At 35.1% G+C, this 27,397-nt stretch overlaps 1 protein-coding gene across 5 annotated transcripts in view; it reads right to left on the bottom strand.

The window, feature by feature from the left end:
• DDHD1 (DDHD domain containing 1) overlaps positions 1–27,397 on the bottom strand; it is a 95,212-nt gene that overhangs the window by 32,499 nt on the left and 35,316 nt on the right. For 2 of the 5 annotated variants that reach the window (XM_027570090.2, XM_027570092.2), the window contains exons 2-7: positions 22,756–22,929; positions 22,105–22,125; positions 15,999–16,100; positions 13,989–14,117; positions 12,774–12,921; positions 2,597–2,703 (exon numbers count right to left, since the gene is read on the bottom strand). In XM_027570090.2, coding sequence (XP_027425891.1) covers positions 2,597–2,703; positions 12,774–12,921; positions 13,989–14,117; positions 15,999–16,100; positions 22,105–22,125; positions 22,756–22,929 — 681 coding nt within the window. The remainder of the gene's footprint in view (positions 1–2,596; positions 2,704–12,773; positions 12,922–13,988; positions 14,118–15,998; positions 16,101–22,104; positions 22,126–22,755; positions 22,930–27,397) is intronic. The other 3 variants (XM_027570093.2, XM_027570094.2, XM_027570091.2) reach the window with 2 other exon arrangements.

The following is a 27,397-nucleotide window of genomic DNA, read 5'->3' as shown; positions in this document are numbered from 1 at the left end:
CCTTAAACACTGTAACCACTAATCAGTTCTCTGTCCCTACAGTTTGCCTCTCCCAATATGTCACATAAATGGAAGCACATATTATGCAGCCTTTGAGACTGGCTTCTGTAATACTGTGATATACAGCTGACTTCTGTACAACAAGGGTTTGAACTGTGACGGTCCGCTCATACATGGATTTTTTTTGGTAAATACAGTACAGTACTGTAAATGCATTTTCTCTTCCTTATAATTTCCTAAATAACACTTTCTCTAGCTTACTTTATTATAAGAATACAGTATATAAACACACAACATAAAACATGTGTTAATTGACTATGTTATCAGTAAGATTCTGGTCAACAGTAGGCTACCAGTAATTAAGATTTTGAAAAGTTAGAAGTTATACACAAATTTTGACTGCGTGGGAGGTTGGTCAGTGCCCCTAACCCCGCCCCCCCCATTATTCAAGGACCAACTGTAATAAGAAACACATGTTTGGTCTTTGTCCCTGGTTCTTGGCACAGGGTTCCTAAAACCCTTATAATTTCCTGAGTGACAGTGTGAAAGAAATGTCTTTTATTATTCATATAAGTTTCTCTCAACCATACCTGAATTTATGCTAATAAGGTGACTCTTGAAGGATGGAACTGAGTGCCACAGGAACCAACCATGTGATTGGAGGGTTGAACTTTCTGCCCCATCCCTGACCTCCGTAAAGGAGAGGGGCTTGAGACTGAGGTCAATGGCCAATGATTTCATCAATTATCCCTACAGAATGGAACCTCCGTAAAAACTCTAAATAACAACAGGGTCTGGGGAGCCCCCGGAGTGGCACACACATGGAGGTACTGGAACGGTGGTAACAGTTGGACAGGGTATGAAATCACTGCACCCCTTCCCTATACCTTGCCCTACATAGCTCTGGGTCTGGCTTCTTACTGTATCCTTTGTAACACCCTTTTAAATCAGTAAATGTGTTTTAAACTAGTTAATGTTAAGTAAACGCTTCCCTGAGTTTTGTGAGTCATTTTGTGAATCTGGTCAATTATTGAACCTTAGGATGGGGTCACGGGATCCCCCTTCCCCAATTTATAGCCAGTCAATCAGATGTATAAGTGACAATCTGGAATGTGCGATGGTATCTGAAGTAGGGGGCAGTCTTGCGGGACTGAGTCCTGAATCTGACTGCACTCTCTCTGGGGAGTTTGTGGCAGAATTGAGTTAAATTCCAGGATACCCAGAATTGGAGAAATGGTTGGAATGGGGAAAAACCTCCATACCTTTGGTATCAGAAGTGTTGAGAATAGAAACAGTGGTGTTTTTCCTTTAGTTTCTCTCACTCAGCATAATGCCTTTGAGAGTCTATCACAGTTTTAAACCTAATGGAAAATTACAGATTCATTTTTATTAAATGTTAACTCATCCATACTGTGTACATTCCTGAACCGCCTCAGAAATTTACCTGGGTAAATGGGAAAAGCCCAAAATATAGCGTTAATTACACTAGAACCTTACATATGAGCTCCTGCTGCTGAGAAGTCTTCTCTGATCACTAGCATTTTTTTTTTTTAATTCATTACAACTTTGGATACCATTTTGGTTTATAAGCTATAACTGACATTGCTAACTGACTATGAGATAGAACCACAGACTTGGAAGAATCCTTGGAAATCATCCAGGGAGGCAGGTTAGTGCTGTGATGAGTAAGGGTTCTGGTATCATACAGATCTAGATTCTTGCCATTCTTAGTTAAATTAATTCACCTTTCACTGAGTTTCAGTTTCCTTATCAGTAAAATAGAGAAAACAAAGTAGGTATATTTCATAGCTATATGAGAAAATTAAATGAGAAACTCCATGCAAAATGAACTATGGAGTGCCAGGCACACAGTAAAGCTCCACAAACAGCAGGTGATATCATGTCTAGAACTCTTTCATTTTCCAGATCATGCAAATCATCAGCTGAAACATGCCATCCTAATGGTTTAAATATTAAAAGGTCACAGATTTGTGCATATTTTAGCTAATAACTCTTTAAGGAAGCAAACAAAAATGATTTTATTTAAACAAATATATTGTATAATTTCTCTCTGCTAGATAATAATTTACCAGCCCAGGGAATGCAGGAACAAAAGAAAAAAAACCTGAGATTTTGTCTTCCAAATATAGGAAAAGAAAATTATTAGAAAGAAAATGTAAGCTCATATGGAATTGTGGACAACAAATATTTTTAAAGTTATCAACAAATCACTTTCTTTCAAAAACTTAAGACAATATTTTGTTCCCTCCACATGCTCCCCATTCCCCCTGCCCCACCCCCTAATCCACAGAAGGCATGCATAAAAACTGGGCTATCTGTGAAATCTATATGGTGATCCAAATCAATGTATGTCAATATAATTTTTTAAAAAATCAATCACAGACCTGTACCCCTGAAACAAATAATACATTATATGTTAATAAAAAGAGATAAAAAAATAAAAATCGGTGGATTTTCTTAAATTATCTAGAAGAGTGACTATACCTCAAGACAACTAAATGAAAGACACTTTGTTCCCAACAAGCAACACCTTGTTTCCACTGACTAAATCACTTAATTTTTAAACAAACTGTACCTCCATCAAGAGTAAGTTTTGACCGCCACTCAACAGGGAGAAATTCAACATGTGTTGCGTGGTTGGAAAAATGTCTTTCTTCTATTTTTCTTGCAGCTTCTCTCATCCTAAAGAAAAAAAAAATTAAAAAAAAACAACATTATCAGAGTAACTTCTCATATGTACTTATACGGTATAAAATGTCTTTAATCATACCACTTCCACTTGCTTCTAACTTCATCCTGTAATGTTTCAATCATTGTTACACTATGCAATAGTTCACAATACTAGGAAACCTTAATTTCAAAGCTATTTCCCTAAATTTCTCATCTATGATTTCAAATATTACAAGCTTTCACATTATATTCTAAATAATTATATGTATAAATTTTTAGTAGAGAGAGTAGGACAATGAAATCCCCCCCTTCTGCCATCACTCTGCTCCAAATATTAGCAAGTCATGGCCTGCCTTATTTCATCTATTCCTCCACTCATTCTCTCCATAATATGAATTTTTAAATTTTATTTTTAAAATTAAGATATAGTAAAATTGACTTCTTTTCCCTTTTGGTGGCAGTTGTAGAGATTTGTGGTTAGCACCACCACAATTAAGATACAAACTAGTTCTATCATCCCCCCAAAATTCCTTCATACTAACACTTTATAGTAACACCCTTCCCCATAATATTTTATTTTTTTTTTAAAGATTTTATTTATTTATTCATGAGAGAGAGAAAAGCAGAGGGAGAAGCAGAGGGAGAAGCAGGCTCCCAATGAGCAGGGAGCCCAATGCGGGACTCGATCCCAGGACCCTGGGATCATGGCCTGAGCCGAAGGCTTAACCATCTGAGCCACCCAGGCGCCCCCCCATAATATTTTAAAGCAAATCCCAGACATCACATCATTTCATCTGTAAATTGTTTAGTAGCTATTTCTAAAATATAAGGAAAACATAACCTATTCAGTACTATTATCATACCAAAACTTTTAACAATTTTTTAATTTCAGCAAAGATGTAGTTCAGTGGTCCCATTTTCCCAGTTAGATTAGAAATGTTATTTTCTAACATAAAATATATTTTTACACTTGTCTGAATTGAGCTCCAAATACAATAGTCCTCCCCTTTATATGTGGGGATACATTCCAAGACCCCTAGTGGATACTTGAAACTGCAGCAGTACTGAACCCTACATATACTGTTTTTTCCTATACATACACACCTATGATAAAGTTAAATTTATAAATTAGGCACAGTGAGAGCTTAATAATAATAATAAAATAGAATAATTATAATAATATAATGTAATGAAAGTTGTACGAATGTGGTCTCTCTCTCAAAATCTTAATGCATTGTACTCCTCCTTCTTCTTGTGATGACATGAAATGATAAAATGCCTGTGCGGTGAGACGAAGTGAGGGGAGTGACACAGGCATTGTGATGTAGTGTTAGGCTACGATCACCTGCTTCCAGATGCAGATGACACCAGATAACTGACATCACAAAGAGTGAAACTGCAGATAAGGTGGGGGACTGTATAGTCCGTGCACTGTAGCTGGTAGATATGTCTAAGTCATTATTTTTTAAAGATTTTATTTATTTGTCAGAGAGAGAGAGAGAAGAAGCAGGAGGAGTGGCAGGGGCAGAGGGAGAAGCAGGCTCCTGGCCGAGCAGGGAGCCCGATGCAGGGCTCGATCCCAGGACCCTGAGATTACGACCTGAGCCTTAACCAACTGAGCCACCCAGGCATCCTGTGTCTTTTAAATCTATCAGTTCCCCTCACTTTTTTTTTTGGTTTTGCTTTGTAATTTATTTTTGTCCTGTAGAGTTCCCGAGAGTCTGATTTTTAATGACTGCAACCCCATGGTATTGTTTAACATGTTCTTTGTTCTCTATTTCCTGTAATTTGTTAGTGAGATATAGGGGCTTGATCAGATTCAAGTTTTATTGTTTTGGCAAGACTACTACTCCATGGGTGCATACAAATGTGGTGGTCTCTTTTTTGGTGACACTAGCAGTTGTGACGATCATTACTTAGATTGATTAATTTATTATGGTTCCATCATGCCTTATTTCTTTATAAAGCTTATACTTCTAGAAAGAGAAATTTCCTCGCATCAAATATTTGGCTGCTTTGTAGTACAACCAAACAGTTATGAACTGAGAAAAGGCAGAATGAATGGTTAATTCTTCCCTTTTATTAACAATTTTCAAAATACTGAGTTCTTAGCTTGTATATTTTTTGACATCTTTACTAACTCATACACTTAAAACTTATTTGAAGTGTTGTGTTTTTTTAAGATTTTATTTATTTATTTGTCAGAGAGAGAGAGTGTGTGTGCATAAGCAGGGGGAGCTGCAGGCAGAGGGAGAAGCAGGCTTCCCACTGAGCAGGGAGCCCAACGTGTGGCTCGATCCCAGGACCCTGGGACCCTGACCTGAGCTGAAGGCAGGCGCTTAAAGACTGAGCCACCCAGGCATTCTTTATTCTTTAACAGGTTTTTGTGTAGATAGGTTATCAATTCTCCTAGGATATATACCTAGGAGTGGAATTATGGGCTGGTATGCTAACTCTACGTTTAAAATTTTGAAGAAGTGCTAAACTTTTCCAAAGCAGTTGTACTATTTCACAATCCCATCAGCAACATGAGGGTTCTAATTTTTCCACATCCTCACTAACACTTGTTATTTTCCATCTTTTTGATGAGAGTCAACTTAGCGGGTGTGGAGTGGCATCTCTTTGTGGTTATGAATTGCATCTCCCTAATGCCTAATGATATTGAACATCTTTTCATGTACTTATGGGCCATTTGTATATTTTAACTGGACAAATGTTTTTCAAATCCTTTACCTATTTTAAAAATTGAGTTCTTTTTTTATCTTTATACATGCTAGATACTATAGATCCTTCTCAGATTATGATTTGTAAATCATTCTGTGGGTTGTCTTCACTTTCTTGATGATGTCCTTTGAAGAACAAGTTTTAACTTTTGCTGAAGTCCAATTTATCTTTTTCCCTCTGTGGCTTCTACTTTTGATGCTGTATCTCAGAAACCATTGCCTAATCCAAGGTCACAAACATATACTCCTATGTTTTAAGAGTTTTATAGTTCTGGCTCTTATATTTTGGCCTTTAATTTTGAATTAATTTTTTGTATGTGTGAGGTAGGGGTTTAATTTCATTCTTTTGCAGATAGATATCCAGGTGTCCCAGCACCAACTGTTAAAGGGCTATACTTGGGGCACCTGGGTAGCTCAGTCAGTTAAGCATCCAACTCTTGATCTCAGCTCAGGTCTTGATCTCAGGGATGTGAGTTCAAGCCCTGCACTGGGTTCCACGCTGGGTATGGAACCTACTTAAAAGTATTCTTTCCTCAATGAATTCTTTTGGCACTTTTGCTGAAAATCAACTGAACTCTTAATTCTATTCCATTGATCATGCTTTGTAGCAAGTTACGAAATTGGGAAGTGTAAGTCTTCTGTCTTTGTTCTTTTTCAAGATTGTTTTGGCTGTTCTGGGTTCCTTGCATTTCCATATGGATTTTAGGATCAACTTGTCAATTTCTGCATAAAAGACAGGTAGGACTTTAATAGGGATCTGCTGAGTTTGTAGATCAATTTGGGAAGTACTGCCATTTTAACGACATTAAACCTTCTAATCCACAACTGTTGTTTTGTTTATTTGGTCTTCTTTAATTTCTTTCAAAGGTGTATTGTAGTTTTCAGTGTACAAATCTTACATTTCTCTTATTAAACTTATTCCTAAGTAGATTATTTTTTTTGATGCTGTAATTAATGGAAATGCTTTTTCTTTTCTTTTTTAAAAGTAAACTCTACCCCCAACGTGGGTCTTGAAATCACAACCCTGGGATCGAGTCATATACTCTTCTGACTGAACCAGCCAGGCGTGCCTGGAAATGCTTTCTTAATTTAATTTTTGGATTATTAATTGCTAGTGTATAAATACAATTAATTTTTGCATACTGATCTTGTATCCTGTAACTCTGCTGAGTTCATTTATTAGCTGTAGTAGTTTTTTTGTGTGTATGTATAGATTCCCTAGTATTTTCTCTCTATAAGACCAAGGTATCTGTAAACAGAGATCATTTTATTTCTTCCTTTATAATTTGGATCTCTTTTATCTTATTTCTTTTTCTTGTCTAATTGCCCTGGCTGATACCTATGGTACAATGTTGAACAGAATTGGGAGGGGACATCCCTGTTTTGTTTTTGATCTTGAGGAAAAGTTTTCAGTCTTTCATTGTTAAAGTATAATTTTAGTCATGGGCTTGTAGATGCCTTTTATCAGATTGAGGAGATTCCCTTCTCTCTCTAGTTTCCTGAGTGTTTTCATTATGAAAGGGTGTTAAATTTTGTCAGTGCCTCTTCTGCATCAAAAACCACATGGTATGTTTTTTTTTTTTTCCTTTGTTCTATTAACCTTAATTGATTTCTTTTAAAAATATGTCAGACCAACCTTGCATTCCTGGGATAAATCCCACTTGGTCATAGTGTATAATCTTTACATGCTGCTGGATTCAGTTCGTTGAGGATTTTTGTGTCCATAAGAAATATTGATTTGTATTCACAAAAGATTCTGGTCTATAGGTTTTTTTTCCCTTATGGTATCTTTGTCTGGTTTTGGCATTACAGCAATACTGGCCTCAAAGGATGAGTTGGGAAGTTTTCTCTCCTCTTCCATTTTTTGGAGAGTTTGTAAAGAATTGGTGCTCCTCTTTTTTGTTTTTGTTTTGCAGAATTTGCCAGTGAAGCCATCTGGTCCTGAGCCTTTTTTTTTTTTTGGAAGGAAGTTTATTGATTATTAATTCAAACGCTTTGTTAATGGTCAATTTAGATTTTCTATATCTTCTTACTGATCATCAAGTCAGTTTGGTAGTGTGTATCTTTCTAGGAATTTGTCCATTTCATCTAGGCTATCTAATTTGTTGGCACAGAATTATGCACAGTATTCCCTTATAATCCTTTTGATTTCTGTAAGATCAGTAATTATGTCCCCTCCTTCATTCCTGATTTTAGTAATTTGAATCTTCTCTTTTTTCTCTTGGTCAGTCTAGCTGCAGGTTTCTCAGTTTTGCCGATCTTTTCAAAGAGCCACAATAATATATAGAGGTCATCCTCATTGTTTTACAACTACATAGTTTTCCATCATATAAATAGCCATAGTTTATCAACCAGTCTCTTACTGATGTGCATTTGGTTAATTTCCCATTACACGTAATGCTGCAAAGAATAGCTTTGTGCATATATCTTTTTAAAAATATTTTTGCTGGTATTATCCTTGATTCCGAAGTTAAGTTTGCTGGGTCAAAGAATAAATGCATATATAATTTTGACACACATTCCCATATTCTCTCTTCTTCACTGCAGTTTACTAGCAGTATGAGAATGCCTATCAACTATAGTCTGGCTAAAGGAGTAGTATATTGTCAAATTTTGGATTTTTTGCTAATCTCATAGTCAAGATATGGCATCTTAAGTGCAATTTTAATTTACATTTGATTGAGCATTTCCTTTTCTGGGAATTAGACGTTCACCTTTTTAGCCCATTTTTCTAAAAGGTAGCCAGATATTTTTTCTTTATTTTTAGAAGTTCCCTATATATTAAGGCGATTGTTTGTCTGTGATATAAAAGCTGCACATGGTTTCTCTCAGTTTGTCTTATTTTATGTTTTTGTCAACATAGCTTTTTTTGGGAAAATTATTTATCAATATTTTTCCTTATTGTTTCTGGATCAAGTCATAGTTAGGACAGTTTTCTCTATTCTTAAAGTGTAGAAGAATTCAAACTCCCCTCAGTTCCACCTTTTAAATCCATAGTATTTGTATAGCTTCATTTCTTATATTTAAATGTGATTCAATAAAAATTTATCTGAGTGTGAGAAATGGACCCAATTTTACTTTTTTCCTATGGCTATCTAATTATCTCAATACTATTTGTTAAAAAAGTCTATCTCCACTTCTAGTATATTTTAAAAGGCAATATTTACAATATAATTACATTTTACTGATTGTATATCCTCAAAGTTGACTTTAAAAATGCCTAAATTAATTCTAGGTTGCCAAAAGGAAAATCTGCTTCCAATAATCATTCCTGAAAATAAATGATAGCCAAAACTTCAGACTTGAAGGCATGATCTCTTTCATTACCCACAGAGTCTAAAAGTTCCTTTTTTTGTTTTATTTTTTACAGCAGATACTCCAATAAGGGTTATAAATACATTTTTAAGTTTCTCTGCCATCTTTTCAAATGTTTAGTTTTAACAAGTATGAGAACGTATAAGAAAGACCATATTTTAAGATTTCTAATACTATTCTACCCACATTTTTGTTTGATGACTGTATAGTTCTTACGTATTTCATTATGATATAATAATTAGCATTATCTGATCAAATATGTCAAAACTGATGGGGCTGAGGAACCCTGACTGAATTATAAACTCAGGAAAACACTACATTAGCCTAAAATATTGTCCTCTTCTACAGTAAACTTACACAGTCCTCTACTCCACAGGATCACTATCCTAATTCTCAGATGGTCACATATGTAGATACTGATTAGGCAAGCAGGTATATCTCCTAAATCACTTGGTTGTAATTAACAGGACTGACTCAAAAAAAGGAAAGAAAGGGAAAGATGAAAGAAGACAGTAAGGAATGGAGGAAGGAAGGGGGTAAGGAGAAGGAAAGAAGAGGAAGAAGAGAGGGGGAGGGAGGGAGGGAGGGACAGAGAGACTGGGTATGTCCCCAGATTTGCCTTACTAAAAATGGTAAAACATTTCCTACACATATAGGTCTTGACGACATGAGAAACACTGAGACCGATGGAGGGCAGAGGAGACAACAAAACAGGAATGCTTGAAAACCATTATGCTACGGCTCAAGCTACAACCCATGACTGTGCATCTGTAAGGCCACGCACAAAACTCCGTCCTGTCATATAAGCTTATTAAACTTCAATGTTCCCCTGCTAGGCAATGAATGCTTATTTAGTTGATATTTTGAAAAAGGAAGGAATGGATTAATAGTGCCTGAGAATTACTGTCCAATTAAGAATCACTAAATTGCTCTAAAAGAGTAAGTCTTTACAATTCTCCTCAATTAAAAAAAAAAATCAACTGATAAAACAATTTGGTATTAAGACATATATAGGAAAGGAGAAAAACAGAAAATCGTAACAATCAACAAGGTACACTCTTTACACAAGAAAGCAAGGTCCAGAAGTGTATATGCCACCTTTGTGTGAAAAAATCTGGATTTGCCTAAAGAAACTTTAGAACAATATAAAATAAATGATTAACACTGCTTTAAGACATAAGGACAGTGGACAATGGGGGATGATGGAGATAAGAACAGGAGTCAGATTTCTCACTCTGCAGGTTTTTATGCTTTGATTTGTCAACCATGTGAATGGACTTTCTATTTAAAAAATCAGTTTTGTTGACAATCTTGTTTGCTGTTGTCCTTCTTCCATTTTTTTCTGTGCTTACAGGTTTACGCCTTTTTTCTTTCAAAAATTCCTTTGCTTTCATTTTCAGTGAGGTTCCAGGAGGGAATAAGATAAGCTTAAGTGTTAAATCTACCATGTTTAATGGAAAGTTTCTTTATACTCTTCTAAAATTATAGCTTTAACATCACTTATTTATGGTATTAGTATATAAGTTCAGTGAAGATTTCCCTTGTAATAAATTGCTACAAAAAGTAAATCCAATCCAATTCAAATACATCCATCCTTTTTAGTAAACCAGTTCTGATATTCCTAGAAGTTGTCTATCAACTTTCTTCTCAACCCACATCAATCACTAAAATGAGGTGAGGGATAATCCTCTAATTCTAGGTTTCTGAAACATGATTTCAAGAGGCCCTCAGAGAACAAAAGGTTGCCGGGGGTGGGCGGGGGGGGGGGGGAGTCTTGTAACCCTTTATACTACTTTGTTCATTTCAACTGTAGTCTCACAAATACAAACAAGACTCAGAATGGCAGTGACAAAGATGAAGTTAATTTTACTGTTTTTATCGTCTTGGACAACTAACTTAGGAATGGTAGAAAGCAGGGAAAGGATTAAGAGATCCTCTGGATTTTCCCATTTATTATTAAGCAGAATTCTTTTATGTTTATTTTCTATCAATTACTAATTTATATGGGGGGTTTTCCATCAAATTAACCTGTCTCTAAAGGAATGACGGCAATCTTCTCTGTAGCTGATACTTTTATTTTTTTTAAAGATTTATTTATTTGAGAGAGAGAAAGCATGAACATGAGAGGGAGAGGGAGAGGGAGAGAGAGAGAGAGAGAGAGAGAGAGTCCAAGCAGACTCAGTGCTGAGAGTGGAGCCTGACATGGGGCTCGATCCCATGACCCTGAAATTACCACCCGAGTGGAAACCACGAGTTGGACACTCAACTGACTGCACCACTCAGGTGCCCCAGCAGATACTTGGTTTTTCTGAGCCACTTTGGATTCATTCATCCTACTTCCAATACTAGCTCTTGATTTTTATCTGTGGCTCTACCTCTCCCAATGATTATGATGAAGCCAACTTCCATCTGACTGTGGAAAGATGACAAGTTCAACAGATCAGACCCTGCATGGCCGCATGTGTAGATTCAGGCAGTTGGATGCAACACCACTGGTCACTGAAATGTCTAGACTAGCTGGGACTTCTGGAAAAAAAGGCTTATTCTTTCTTCTTGAAGTTGAACACAATATAATATAAATCACATCTGGAACCAGATGTCTGAGAATAGCTCAAAAATGAAGGAAAGTAGCGTAGATAGAAACTGAATTCTGGATTCTCATGACTGGCAAATCTTAGATTTAGACTTCCCAGTTTTATGAATTACTAAATCCTTTTTTAGGCTTAAGCCTTTTTGGGTTAGGTTTTCCCCAACCTACACCCAAAATAAGCAAGGTGATACCTTCCCATTTATCAATAGCTCCAGAAAGAACATGCCATTAAACCTATGTCTCAGGTTCCTAGGTATCCAAGCAAGAGATCAGCATTTTAACAATAAAAACATAAATATTCGAGAAGTCATGGGCAACTCACCAGAAAATAAAGTCAGAATCAGAGGGAAGAGATTTTTTGTAATACAAGCTATGAAGATTGACAAAAGTTAGGATGGCTCATTAGTATCTGACGAAGTTTTTAAAAGTTGAACTGTACCTTTACTTTAATCCATCAGTTGGCATTAAGAGGTATTACAATAAAAAGTGAAACAAAACTCAAAACTCAGCACTGCACTATTAGAGAGATGTTGATGAGGACAAAGTTCCTGATATCACACAGTATTTGTTCTAAAGGACACAAGAAATGCATTTACTTGAAGCCTCAGAACCAGATAAAGTGTGCTCTGAACCAACAACTGTTTGTTTTCATCACATCACAAATATGATTAGATTTTTCTTTCTTTCTTTTTTTAATTTTAAGTAGGCTCCACACGCAACATGGAGCTTGAACTCATGACCCTGAGATCAAGAGCTGCATGCCCTACAGACTGAGCCAGACAGGAATCCCTGATTAGGTTTTTCTTTATACTGGCTGCTAGTTTAGAGCCAAATTTGTGGTGGAATCTTTAACCCTAACATTTCCCTTCAACACAGTCCTCACACACAAATACAAACATCCTCCACCCCTCCAACATGTTGGACTTTTTAGGATAAAGATGAATATAAATAAATTAATGAGGTAAATAATATACCTTGTGTGTTGTTTTTTAAAACACCCACTGTTCTCTGTGTAAAATTTAGAGTTCGGTTTCCCCTGGTAGTAATTAACTGGCCAGGTTAAACTGCTGACTGGCAATTTAAATGATTCTTAGGTTTTTTCATGATTATGCAACTTTGCAATTATTCACAGTTTATGCAGTCTGCAGTTCAGACAGTAAGATACAAACTGAAAATTAAGCCTTTTTCTTTGCTTTCAACCTAACCTAGTTTTACGTTTTTATACTTCATCTTCTCCATGCTGTGGGGGGAAAAAACTCAAATATCATCATCATCATCATCATCATCTGGACATAATCACTCTCAAAATTTGGTCCAGAAATTCCATCTATAAAGTAAGAGATTAATTAGAGTACATTGAAGAAACACGTGGTGGAATGATTAAACTCTGTTATACCCCAGACCAAAGTTTGGACTCTAGACTAGATGGAGAATGTATTCATCAAAGAACTCACATGGCTGTATTTTTGATAATTCTTCCTTGGTCCATTTTCTGCCCAATGCCATGCACGACAAATACAATATGGGTAGTCTGTGATGGCTTGTCTTCTAATGTGGCTTCTTCTACATAACCTCTATGAAGTCTGGTCCCACTACTTGATGCTGTAGAAAAATTATGATTCGAAGTTTACTACTTATTCCAGAAATAGCATTTTGACAATATATTGAAAGAAATAATAAAGTAAAAGAGATCTTAAGAAAAAATTTCACTGGGCTGCGTGGGGATGAAACTTGTAAGAAGATGTACCTTGACTGGCTCAGATATAAAGTGCTTGACTGGACATGATGCCAAAACCAGAAACAAGAGGAAAAAAGAAAAGGAAGGAGGGAAGGATGGACAGAACACATAAAAATTTTAAAAAGTTCTCGATCAAAAACATTCCATGAAGCAAAGCTAAAAGACAAATTGGGAAAGTTTTTGCAAAATATGTTAATTACTGAGGTATGAAAGAAAGCTTACTAAACAAAAGGTGAGAAGACAACCATTCAAATAGCAAAATGGGCTAAAGGTACAATGTAATTCACAAAACAAATACAAATGACTAGTAAACACAGAGAAGATATTCAAGCACATGTTATCAAAGAAATCACAACAAAGATGGAATAGCAAAAAAAAAAATTAATATCAGACTTAACAAAAATTTCTGAGAAATTTACTAGTAATGTTCTCACATCTTCCTCAGGTACCATTTCCTCTTTTCTTCCCTTTAGTCACACTTCTTGAAAGAGTTGTCTATTCTCACTGCCTCCATTTCTTCACCTACCTACATAGACTTCAACCCATGCCAATCTGGCTTCTGCCTCCTCAATCTATCCAAGTCACCAATGACCTCCATTTCACTAAATCCAACAGAAATTTTTAGTTTTCACCTTCAATTGCCATGTTTTATTTTCACATGACTGCCTGAGGTTTGACTGCTGTTGTGTTTCTAGAAGTATAAAAGATATTTATTAATCCCGTCAGATCATTCTAAATATATGATTACCACTGATGAATACATGTGAACTCAATCACCTTAATAAAAGTTTCATTTAATAGGGCAGTAACTGTCACTAAATTTAATACATATTTAAAATATACTAAAAATAGAACTTGAACAGTCTACTTTCAATGTAAGAGAAAAAGATTCTCAAAATTTTCACAAACTATAGTAATATTTAACAATTACCTTTAGAAAATCCCAGTTTTTGGGTTACTGTCCTTGCAATTTTAGATGTTGTTGCATCACTATAAAGATATACTTCATCCATACTGTGCCAGTCCACGTGATTTCGACTCAACTTGAAACTATGAATAGCTGTTGCAAAAAGGAAAAATTAATGTGGTTGCTCATTTGTGTGAAGAATTATAACACACAGATTTTTGAATCAATATTTGAACTCAGTTCAATAAAAAATTGTTTTGCTGAAACATATTGATATGAGGCAAGTAATGGATAGGGACTTTATTTTATAAATGATTAACCATGCTACAGGGAATGTCAACTTGTTAGAACAACACAGAATTAACAGGGTTAACTACCATAAATTTAACCTCTAACACGTAGTTAATATGTTCTGATTATTATTAAAGAACTGCTTTCCCACGTGATAATGACCACTTCTTAGGTCTAAGGGATAATATATACCTTCATGAAAGTCCTCAATACCTTTGACATAGAAACTTAAGTTTCCTTTCTTCTGTGGATTTTATTTTTGGATCTGTGAAAATTTCACTCAGTGCAAGACAAAATAAGACTAAAAGGAAAAAATTTTATCTTTAAACTGGGAAGAGAACAACCTAATCTATGAGAATATATGGTAGTTTTGAAATAGATATAAAAACCAATTATCACTGGATATTGCTCACCGTAACAGAAATCCAAAGTTGAAAGATGTTTTAATAAGAAATCAAAGAAATTTTTTCTACTATGATGTTCAAATCAGTATGATTATCGCATTTCTGTAACTAAGGTATGCCTGGTGAAAATAAGCTCTAAAGAAAAAAAAAATCAAACCTATATGCTCCAGAAATACATAAACTCTCTGAGGCAGGTACTATGTCTTGATCATTTTGTACCACTAGCACCAAACACAGTGTCCTAGCACAATGCCTGACATGTATCACAAATTCAGTAATGTTTGTGGAAGCAATGGATTAAGAGAACTGTCATTAACATATTCATCCATTTATAACTTGATAATTCTTATATTCTGAAGGCCTTAAACTTTCCTTTCTATATCTCTGGTATAGAGGTGAGAAAAATCCACATATCCCTCTTCAGAAAACTATGCACCTTAAAACTGCTATGTCTGATTTTTTAAAAAATCCTTTTTAAGCAAAATATTATCTCCCATTATATATAAAGACCCAGAGGTACAAAGAGATTAAGTGACTTGCCACAAAGCTGATTACCAGCACAGTCTATTCTGACTTGAAGATGAGTTGAAAATAACCTCAAGTTAAATATGAAAGGTTATATAGCCCTGGTCAAGAACTAAGATCGTAAGTCATTTTTATGAAAAACTATTCCCTACTAGAACACATAGAAAAGTAAATCCTTTCAGAGAAATTATTCTTAGTTATGTTACAAATGTAATTTCAAAAATTTATGAAAAACCAATTTATATTTCACTTATCTGTCAGGATACATTACTGACACTGAACACAGACCAAGATGCAATTAATGTAACAAATATTAGTAATGTTCAATCCAAAAAACAAACAATAACAATGTACAAACTCAGCTTTTTTTATAAAAGAACTTTTAAAAATCTTTTGCAAGAGTTTAATAATTATTTACTTTTCTATGTCTGATCCAAACCACTATTTTATGCCTTTTTATCTAATGCTTCCAAACTACATCTTCGTTAAAAGTTTTGAGCAACATATGCTTAAAACATTGAAACTACAGGACTAAGATATTAAGAGAATAGTGTTAAGCCAACAAAAGTTTGTTCCTCTTCAAATCATCCACAAACTGCCTTAAAGCAAAACATCTTAGTATTGGTGAACATCCCATTACTGGATCACACACATTATTTACAAATGTTTGTATCGCTTATAATTAAGTAACTCTAAGCAAAATAGCACAATGGACACATTTCTAAAAAACTAGTAATTTCTATGCTTTAAATGCTGAATACTGTAAGCCAGGGAGAAATAACTACATGGGGAAATAAAACTACAATTACTGTACCTTGAGAACGCTTTCGTTTAAGACCTGCCGCATCTGTACTCTCCTTATATCCTCTCCATTTGAACAGAGAAGGGAGGGAGAAGGGAGGGAGGTGGTAGACAACTAAGAAAGCAAAAACACTGAGCTTCAAAGTAAATTTTAAATGGTTTGCCATTTTGCCTTTTTGCTGTATTAACTTTAAAAAATGAGTTGTATTTGACAAACATTATTCTAAATGCTTTAATTTCTAATTAAAAATCAGTAAAGCAAAACATCAGTTTAATAATGTTTATCAAATATATGCTCTACTTTTATTGAAAGAAAAAAAGGCAAATGATACCTAAAATTTATCAGTTAAAGACAGCTATGTGATCATAATATTTAATGTCTTTGCACACAGAATAAAAAATAGGTCATGGTATTTTTGTATGCATAAGGGACTTATAAACCCCATTTTCACAATACTAAGGTTATTTACTTTCACCAAATTAGCCAACAGCTGATGTCCAAATTAAGAAGGCAATAAATAACATTTTAAACATTTAATACAGTTTTCCTGAGAAAATATCACAGTATACATTCCACTAAATGTCTTCTATTAATGAAATATATCATGGAAGCTTCCCACAGAAACAAAAACAACTCAGAGTTGCGAAAAGACTTTTAAAATGAAACTTTTGCCAAAATAAATCAAATTGGAAGCTCTTTAACTGGTTAGTGATAAAATAATGGAAGTTAGTAATAAATAATGAAAAAAAAACCACTAGTAAAAATGCATGCTGTGACATCTTATAAACATGAGACAGACAACATAAAGCCAGACATAGACTTGATATTTGGCAAATCAGTAGATAACCTTAAAGTCAATACTTTCCCTGTTGAACATTGCTAGTTACAGATCAGTAAATTTCTTTACATTTTAAATAAGCATTTTAAAAAAAAAATCCACTTGAAATTGAAGCTTATAAATCATTTTTTTTAATAAATCAGTTTCTTAACAGTTCAGGAAATGAACCACAGAACCTTTATGACTTAGTTCAAATTTATGTTCTAAAACATTTGCTTTTTCATCCTCACTCCCTTCTACAATAATGTGACATTCAAAGGTTAAATACTGCTCAAATATGAATATATTTAATTCCTTTTGTACAGTACTAGATACATTTTAAAAATCTGCTGTATGCACAGATGAAGTATATTCAATGATTTGTGCAATAAAGGTAATTGAGAAATGCTTACAAGCCACTTAATTACAACTATATGTAATTAGATGGCTACAGACTAGGATTAAAAGCTGGGTTATAACATTAAGATTATAAAAACATTTCTTTGTTACAGAGGGGTGGAAAATGACAACTGAAACATTTTCTTCATTGAAAAAGTTTCTTCTCAAAGGTGACTTCTGGTCAGTTATTGAGTAGTAGATGTACCACTTCCAGGACACATTTTTAAACAAAAAATTCATTAGGAAAAAGCTAAAATCAAAGTAGATCAAATAGGCATAAATTTGAGACTTTACTACTCAAAGAAACAAAACCTAGATTTTATATATCCACTAGTAAAACTAACATGAACCAAATCCATATTTACTAAAAGGAAACTAAAATAATAATTAAAAAAGTCATTAGTAAAAATGTATGTTGTGACATTTGGTAAGCATGAAACAGCCAACATAAAGCCAGACATATAGACTTGATATTTGGCAAATCAGCAGATAACCTTGAAGTCAACATTTTCCATGTTAAATACTGCTGGTTATATACAATATAAAATGTCTTTATATTTTAAATAAGCAATTATTTAAAAATCCACTTGAAATACATATGGACCATTTGACTACATTTCAAAATTATGCAAACACTTTCAGAAAGCTAGTCAAGATATAAAAAAGAAAGGCTTTTCTTTCTAAAGGAACAGTAACAATTTAGGGATTAAAAAAGACAAATACCCTAATATACTAAAAACAGAGAAACAATTTAAAACATTTTCACAAAATTAAATAGACATGGTTCTTTACCTTCCTCTCAAATCAAATTCTTATTTTCACTTGAAAGTCATTTGCTCTATTTGTCACAATTTCCCATAGCATAGTTAGAAAGCTTAATTTTTTTCAACCCAAAGGACAGAATTAGGGGTACTACCATAAGCACAGTAGAGACAAAATGTATTTACTATCAATCCAACAGGGATCACCATTAAATGAAATTCAAGTGCTAGAAAGCATTACTAAATTTTTTCCCCTAAAATGAAGTTTTAGTTAGGAATTCTTATGTTAGCAAAAATATGCATAAACTCAAAATGTTAACTTATTAAAGGCTAACATTTAATTAAAATGTTATTTTATATACTAAAGCCTTACATAGCAATGAAAAAGATTTAAAATACTATAGCATTTCTAATAAATTTCCTTACTGATCCTTCTCTTAAAGGGATTTTCTTCATTATATAATTCTGAAAGCAACAGAGTATCAAAAGAGGGCGTTGCTGATGACACACTGATCCCCAGAACAGAACAACTCAATGACTTTTCCCTATCTAAAAGCTGGTAACCTGTATAATCTCAACTTTAGGGAAAGCAGGTTTGCACATCTCAAACATACCAACTGTAATGAGAAAACTGCCAGCAACTGTCTTGGATCTCAGAGAAATTAAGTAGGTAAATTTATAAAAAGTAATAACCAAAAGCTAGAAGACGGGAATCCTCTTAGGCACCAAAGAGGGAGCAAAAGGAAAGCTGGTTAGAAAGGATTAGCAATCTCCAACTCCTTTCGCCTTTTTGACTTTTGCAGTTTCTATATTCACAATTTGGGATATTCTTATCCAGCAACAGTGATAGCAATACACACTTTACATGCCAAATTGTTAAATGTATTAAGTCCTTCAAGATACACCAACACCTGTGATGTCACAGTACCCCAAAATAGCTTGAACAGTAACCTATCTGTGACTTTATATTGATAGTGTGACTCTTACAGATAGCATATAGTTTTCACGTTCTTAATCTGTAATCTCTGCCTTTTAACTGAAGCATTAGTTCACTTATATTTACTGTAATTATTAACACGGGTGAATTTAGGTCTCTCATTTCCCATTTATTTTCTCTTTGTTCCATCTGTATTTCGTTTCTTGTTTCTCCTTTCCTAACCTCTTTTGGGTTAATTAAACATTTTTTACTATTTTATTTTAATGCCCCTACTGGATTTCTTTTCTTTCATAACCTTGACACTTAAGAAAAAGATCATCTTTATTGAGGTATAATTGATAAAAGTATAAGATATTTAATGTGTACCTCATAGTGAATTGATATACATTGTGAAAGGGTTCCCCTTATTTAGTTAATTAGATGCCTTAACATTTCTGAAGACCTCTGATCAGTTATTTTGTAGAATGTCCCTTAATTTGAGTTTATCTGATGTTTTCTCATAATTGGATTGATGTTATGCATTTTTTTGGTCAGGGTGAAGTACAGGACTAACTCATTTAGTTTAACCTTTTTAAAACTGATTATTGCTTGGATAAATTATAAAGTGAGTCAAACACTAATCTGGCACTATGTTCAAGTATTTTCAAAATTACTTATTTGAAAGGCTGATTTTATTTGTAGAATTCATCCCCAGTGAAACTCTAGACTTCCATTTGTTAGGCTGCTAGAAGGTGGGGTGGGAAGAGAATCAATTTTTATTTTAACTCTTAAGAGAAAACAAAATTTATTTATTTAAAATGTTTTTATTTATTTCTTGACAGAGAGAGAGACAGCGAGAAAGGGAACACAAGCAGGGGGAGTGGGAGAGGGAGATGCAGGCTCTCCACTGAGCAGGGAGCCCAATGTGGGGCAAGATCCCAGCACCCTGGGATCATGACCTGAGCCGAAGGCAGATGCCTAATGACTGAGCCACCCAGGCGCCCAGTGATGATGCTTTTATGGATTATCTTTATTTGTATGCTAAAAAAGTTATGCTAAACTTTCATCAATCTATTTCAATGCTTACTTTGAGATTAGTAGGAAAATTAACTAGGAGAAAATATCAAAAAAGCCAATTTATTTGTGGCATCAGCTACCCTAACCAAAACACAGATAAGGTCAGAAAGAAAAGGAATTATTTTAATGTCCTTCAAGGCAAGAACTCTGTTTAGTTTCTTAGAAATTCCAGAGAAAAAAAAATTCCACAGAACACTTAAGAGTCCTAGATAGAGTATTTTAAAATATTTTTAATTATTAAATGGGATTTTTCCAGAAAGCCTTATTTGAAAAACTCCACGGCACTGTGATCTCCAACTCTGTATTCCAAGTCTGTTTGTAGAATATCTAATTCTGTATTCACTGTTTACTGTGTTATCTTATACTTACTCTTTGTAACTACTCTCATCTTTGGCTTTGTCTTCCCCAAAACTTCTTGAGGGTCAAAACCCTGTATCTTTCACAAGAGTGCCTAGCACAGTACTATCTGCACATGGAAACATTTAAAACCTCCTGACAATATGAAGAGTCAGGCTTTCTCATATGTACATGAGAAAATTTAGGTGGAAAAGATATTTTTTACCCTAATTAATTAATTAATGAAATATGAAATTTCAGAAGCTTAGAGCTAAGAAACAAAATAAAAGATTATAATATGTTTTTATCTTTGTAGATGTGGTAAATTTGATTTTTCTAACAATGGTGGCTTTTTGGACAAGCAGATGTTCTTGACTCACGACCAGTGATAATTTTCAAATATACTACAAAATTTCCCATAATCTTCAAAGTCAAATATCACATCTTAACATAGAAATGTATGTTTTACATAAAACTGAGTAACAACTAAAATGGCTGTAAATTTATGATGACAGTATATATACTAAATTGAACTTAAAATCTTTGTTAATAAAATATGCTGAAGCTTTACTTACATGCCACAGTATATTTTAAAAAACCAATTTTTCTTCTAATGAACCTTTAAAAAGCATCATTTTGAAAGATTACAATGCAAAAATGTTGTAACAGTTTAAAAATTTTATGACCAAAGTATATCTTTAAAGCTAGCAAAAAATATTACTATAATACCCTAACATGATACTCTAGAATCAACACACACACAAAGACATACTAAAAATCTACTCACACAAATATACTATGTTTTTTATCAGACTTATTTAAATGACTGGCTCATTAAAATTAGGGCACTGTGAAGAAAACTGAAGTATCCTGCTATACTCAACATTTTGGTAGGCAGTAGAAGTAAAAAAGACACAAAAATTCTAATTTTTATTGTAATAAAAACAAGATTCCAAATAGATGTGATCTAGAGATGAAACAGAGCTGATGACTAACTTCTATAAGATGAATTAGCAAGAGGAAAAAGAATGTTTTGAATACAGTATAAGAAAGGGGAATAATCTACTTATATTTTTATTTTTTATACTCATCCTTTTTCTCCTCCAAGCTCTTGGGTTTTCTTCCCCCTACACTAAGAGTAAGGAATTTGGGTGGCTAAACTGGGTTTGTTAAGGTGAACTGCCATTTCTGAGGGAGGATTGAAGGAGACTTAATAGAAAGAAATCTAGAATTCAGCCTTCTCTGATAGCAATCTTATTTTGGTAGTGGTGATGAGCCACAACTTTCCTCAGTTGTGTAGATTTTAACCAACTAGACACAAAAGATATGTTAATTTGGTATAAACAAAACTATATAGTTTCCTTGCTTGTGACGTGTGTGTGTGTGTGTGTGTGTGTGTGTGTGTGTGTGTGTGTGTGTGTGTGTGTGTGTGTCTTCAGAGAGAAAGGGTAGGTGAAAGAAAAGACTTAGGATGTTTGTTACTAACAGTAAGAAAAAAAATAAGCCAAGCCAATTTAAAGCTTATTGTTTTGCCATTAATTATGTCATGTAAACAATTACTTATAACCACATAATTTTTCCAAGCTGCATTCTGTGAATTACCTGATCAATACTGAGTTTTTCTGCTTTAGAAATGTTTTATGAGAAAGGGAAAAAAAAAATCACTTAATTCATACTTTAATTCACTAGTTTCAATAGGGCTTGCCAAGAAACCTCCAAAATAAAGGCCAAGCATAGATGAAGAAACACTTTTTAGAAAAAAATATTTAGAGAAACCTACAAATTCTAATCTACCTATATTATTATACTCACCAGAATAGCTGATCCCACTGCCTGCAGTAAATGGAACAATAGAAGTATTTTTAACTTGACCACACATTTTGAATTTTACTCAACATCAGACACATAATGAAACATGGCAATCTTGGCTATTACATAAATATTTTAAGCTATTGCAAACAAATCCAAATGCTGAGTAAGGGAATATAAAGAGAAGACTGTTTCAAAGTAAAAGTTGATGTGGTTATCAGTATGGAGACAACCTAAAGATACGTATACAAAGGAAATTAAGGTTTTTTTCTTTTTTTAAACTTCAGGAAAAGAACCAACATTAAAATATTAACAAAACTCCCGTTTGATATAATGACATATTTTTGTAGATTCAATTTTTGTTGGTAATTACAAACTACTGAAAAGGACTAATTCACAGAACACATAACAATTTGTATAATAGTAAGTCATGTTAGTGTCATGCCAGTGAACACATATATTAAGTAAAATAAAAATTGAGACAGTTTAGGAATTCATAGCAGTATTAAATTCTAAAATAATCATCAAATGTTTAAATCAGAAATTTTATAAATTCTAACACTCATGAACTACTATGCAAAATTAAGAACTACTCTAAACTTCGTTAAGAACTTACTTGGTTTACAACATATTAAATGTATTAATTGGTCTTACCATCTTTTCCATCTATGGATTTTGACACTTCAATATCAAAATTTTCCTGCATCTGCTGACCTCTAAAACAGCTGAGATGTTCTTGCTCAATTAAATTACTTTCTTCTTCTTCTAGAGGCTGCCAAGTACCATCAATAAACCACTGTCCACGCATTACTAGTATTTTATCTGCCTCTGAAAAGAGAAAATGCAGAATTATACATTTTAGGATCCAACCTCCAGAAAGAGACATAGTAACTATAATTTTAATATTTTATTACTGTAACTGTGGCAAAAACTTCCATGACCCAGCAGAATCATTTAAAGTTTTAAATTTCAGATTTCAAGCCACAGTGCATATTTTTTACAGTATATCATTTTATTTTTATTGCATAGTAGGCAAAAATTACTTTGGTATTAGAAAGGTAGATGAGCAGTTATCTTTATAACTGAGGCCCTGAGTAACCCAAATTAGTAGGTGATGGGGTTAAGACAAGTTCATGCAAGACTCTGGTGATAGTTCCAATGTCTTAGAAAATACTGATACACCCTCCCAGAAGTAGTTCAGAAATAGTGTGTGTGGTAGTAGTGTGTTACACTTTTTAGGGTTGCCTTGAAGGGTATAGACTTCCAGTTAGAATACAGGAATAGCTGATAAATTTAATTATAGTAAATTCCTTACCCATTTTAGAAAAAAATTGAGTAGAAAATTTTGAGGGCGCCTGGGTGGCTCAGTTGGTTGGGCGACTGCCTTCGACTCAGGTCATGATCCTGGAGTCCCGGGATCGAGTCCCACATCGGGCTCCCTGCTCAGCGGGGAGTCTGCTTCTCCCTCTGACCCTCCCCCCTCTCATGCTCTATCTCATTCTCTCTCTCAAATAAATAAAATCTTTAAAAAAAAAAAAGAAAAATTTCAATAACTATAAACATTCCTTTGATTAAATACTGTTCCTATAAGCCTAATACTTTCCTTCCTTCCATCCCTCCCCCTTCCTTTCTTCCTTTCCCTCCATGTCCAGTGTGGAGCCCAATGCAGGGCTTGAACTCAGGACCCCAAGATCAAGACCTGAGCTGAGATCAAGAGTTGGACACTTAACTAAGCCACCGAGGTGCCCCTATTTATATTTTGAAAAATAAACCACAACTGTCAGTTATGTTATTTTGAATACTTTAAGATTTGTAAAAAATAAAGCAAAAATAAAATGGAAATAACAAACCCTAAAAATAAAAAGCAAAATAAAACAAATGAACTTAGGGGCACCTGGGTGGCTCAGTCTCTTTTAAGTGTCTGCCTTTGGCTCAGGTCATGATCCCAGGGTCCTGGGATAAATCCCTGCATTGAGCTCCCTGCCCAACAGGAAGCCTGCTTCTCCCTCTCCCACTCCCTCTGCTTGTATTCCCTCTCTCGGTGTGTGTCTCTCTCTGTCAAATAAATAAATCTTAAAAAAAAAAAAAACCCAACAAAACAAATGAACTTAATTATGTAGAGATTTGGTGATTTAAGTGCATGCAGAAAAAATTATTTCAAGTTGGCTTAAAACACAGTAGTGTGTGTGTGTGTGTGTGTGTGTGTGTGTATAAAATGCAAATACATCTTAAGCCTGAATTTTGTTTCCTTGAGCTTTTAAAAATGCTGCTCTACAGTAGCTTTCCTTGGTATATTATTCTTGAGAAGTCGGATGTAAATCTCATTTTTTTTTTTAAGTAAAGTGATCTCTTGCTCACTCCTTACCCCAGAGGACAGAAAAAAAATTGCCTTTAAAGTCTAATAGTTTCTGACTCAGAGTTCATTGTTCTGGATCATTCTGTCCAGGTGGGCCCTTTTAATATATAGATTTCAGCTTTTCTCTTGTTTCGGAAAAGTTCCCTTGGATTATGGTTTAGTAGTTAGTTCTGTTCCACTGATTTCTCCCCCTCAGGGATTCTAATTGTAGTTATGTTGGGTCTTCCTTTGCCTATATTGCATTTCACACACTTTCTTTCTCAAGCTTTTTACTTCTTCCTGCATCTTTTCCATTATTTTGTTTGTTTTCCTTCCTTTTATAATGCCTCTTACATCAATGCCCTTATTAGTATATCCACAAGAGAATTTTTTATTCGGTTGGAGTATTTAATAGTTTCCTGAAACTTCTGGGTACGATGGTGGAGTAGGAGGATCCTAAGCTCACCTCACCCCACAGATGCAACTAGATAACACCTACATCAGTGTAAATAACCCAGAGAACAACCTGAAGACTCTCCACAACTAAATGTAGAGATGAGGTCACATCAAAGAGGGTAGGAAGGGTGGAGACGTGGCTGGGAACCAAACTGACTGGGAGACTGTCCGCAGGAGGAAGTGATGCTGCAGGCACAGAAAGAGAGGGGAGCAGACACCTCACCAGGCATGGGGAACCTGCACTGGGAAAGGAATCCTCATAACATATGGCTTCGAAAACCAGAGGGTCTTAACATCTCGAGTTCTTATAATCAGTGGGGATTAAAAACTGGAACTTTAAAAAAAATCAGTGAGCTTGGCTCTGAGAGAGCCAGAGAGTGATAGAAAGTGAGTCCCTGAGGCGCCTGGGTGGTTCAGTCGTTAAGCATCTGCCTCCGGCTCAGGTCATGATCCCAGGGTCCTGGGATCGAGCCCTGCATCGGGCTCCCTGCTTAGCGGGAAACCTGCTTCTCCCTCTCCCACTCCCCCTGCTTGTGTTCCCTCTCTAGCTGTGTCTCTCTCTGTGAAATAAATAAAATCTTTAAAAAAAAGAGAGTCTCTGACTGAAAAGAGACAGTATAAGAAAGAGCGCCACTGAGATATAGATTAGAAAGAGCAGTTTGAAAAACACCTGGGGAAGATTCATTTATGAATCTCAGAATGTATGCTGGAGAGACAGGGATTTTTCGGAGACTTCTCCAAGAACAAAAGAGCTGGAAGGTGCCATTTCCCTCCCCTTCCCCTAGCCGAGATACACAGACACCTGGGAAAACCACTGGGAACTCTCTCCACCTACCTTGTTAACAGAGCTCTTTCCTGTGGACCCGCCTCCTCCAACAAGCCCTCAGCAGGAGTCCACCCAAAGCAGTGCAACAAGCGTGGCAGTGTGCAAGTAGCCCCAACAGAGGCCAGCACTGCTCCAAAGTGACTCCTGCCCTGGGGAGAGGGGAAGACAATCACACATACCAGTCTGACTGCAGCTCCAGCAGTAAGTAGGCAGAGGCCAGACATGTGGTCTGACTGCAGGTCCCACCTACCAACAAAAGCTTCTCAGTGGACAACAAAGAGAAAGTACCCTGCAGTTCAGTGATATTGTATCTTTGACAAACACCTGGTGTGACTCCACTCAAGCCCAAGGCAGCCCCAGACTGGCCCATTAATGACACAAGGACCATGGCCTGCAACAGGCAAGTGGAGTCACTGCAGATGACTGGACTGAAGGCAATGTGGCTCACCACAATAGTAGGGTACACGCAACACACATAGGAGACACCTGGAGTGCCAAGCTCTGGTGAACAGGGGGGACACTGCACTGCAGGGCACTATAGGAATCTTCATCTTAAGGCCACTACTGTCAGGAGCAGGAGATGTAGCCGATTTACCTAACACATAGAAACAGAGAATTAGACAAAACAAGGAGACAGAAATACATCCAAAATAAAGAAGAGGACAAAATAGAACAAGAGAGCTAAATGAAATGGAGATAAGTAATATGCCTGCTAGAGAATTTAATGTAATGGTCATAAAGATATTCACTGGACTTCAGAAAAGAGTGGAGGACTTCAGTGAGAACATCAACAAAGAGAAAACATTTGAAAAAGAATCAGTCAGAGATGAACTCAATAACTGAAATAAAAAATACACTAAAGGGAATAAACAGTACACTAAAGGAAAGAACAATGGATTGGCAACCTGGAGGACAGAGTAATGAAAAACAATCAAACTCAACAGGAGAAAGAAAAAATGAGAATAGATTAAGGACATTCAATAACACCATCAAGTGTCAATCATTCAAATTATAGGGATCCCAGAAGGATAAGATAAAGAAAAGGGGGCAGAGAATGTATTTGAAGAAATAATAGTGGAAAACTTCCTGAATCTGGGGAAACAAACCCAGATCCAGGAAGTACAGAGAACTCCCAACAAAATCAACCCAAGGAGGTCCGCACCAAGACACAGAGTAATTAAAATGGAAAAGTATTGTGATAAAGAGAGAATTTTAAAAGCAGTAAGAGAAAACACTTAAACACAAGGGAAACTCCATAAGGCTATGAGCTGATTTTTTTAGAAAAAAAATTTCAGGCAAGAAGGGAGTGGCATGATGTATTCAAAGTGCTGAAAGAAAAAACCCTGCAACCAAGCATATTCTATCCAGCAAGGCTATCATTCAGAAGAGGAGAGACAGACTGTTCCAGACAAACAAGAATTAAAGGACTTCATCATCACTAAACCAGCTAAGCTCACAAGAAATGTTAAAGGGGACTCTTCGGAAAGGAAAGACCATAAGCAGGAGTAAGAACAGTAGGAAGCATAAAAGCAGTAATATTAAGTATATCTATAAAAATCAGTCAAGAGATTCACAAAATAAAAGGATGTAAAGTATGACATCATATACTTAAAATGTGGGAGTGGGTGAGGAGTAAATATTTAGTGCTTTTAGAATGGGTTCAAATTTAAGAGGCCATC

The sequence above is a fragment of the Zalophus californianus genome, chromosome 6 (assembly GCF_009762305.2).
Source record: "Zalophus californianus isolate mZalCal1 chromosome 6, mZalCal1.pri.v2, whole genome shotgun sequence".
Taxonomy (NCBI): domain Eukaryota; kingdom Metazoa; phylum Chordata; class Mammalia; order Carnivora; family Otariidae; genus Zalophus; species Zalophus californianus.
This window is presented reverse-complemented; position numbering and strand designations above follow the sequence as displayed.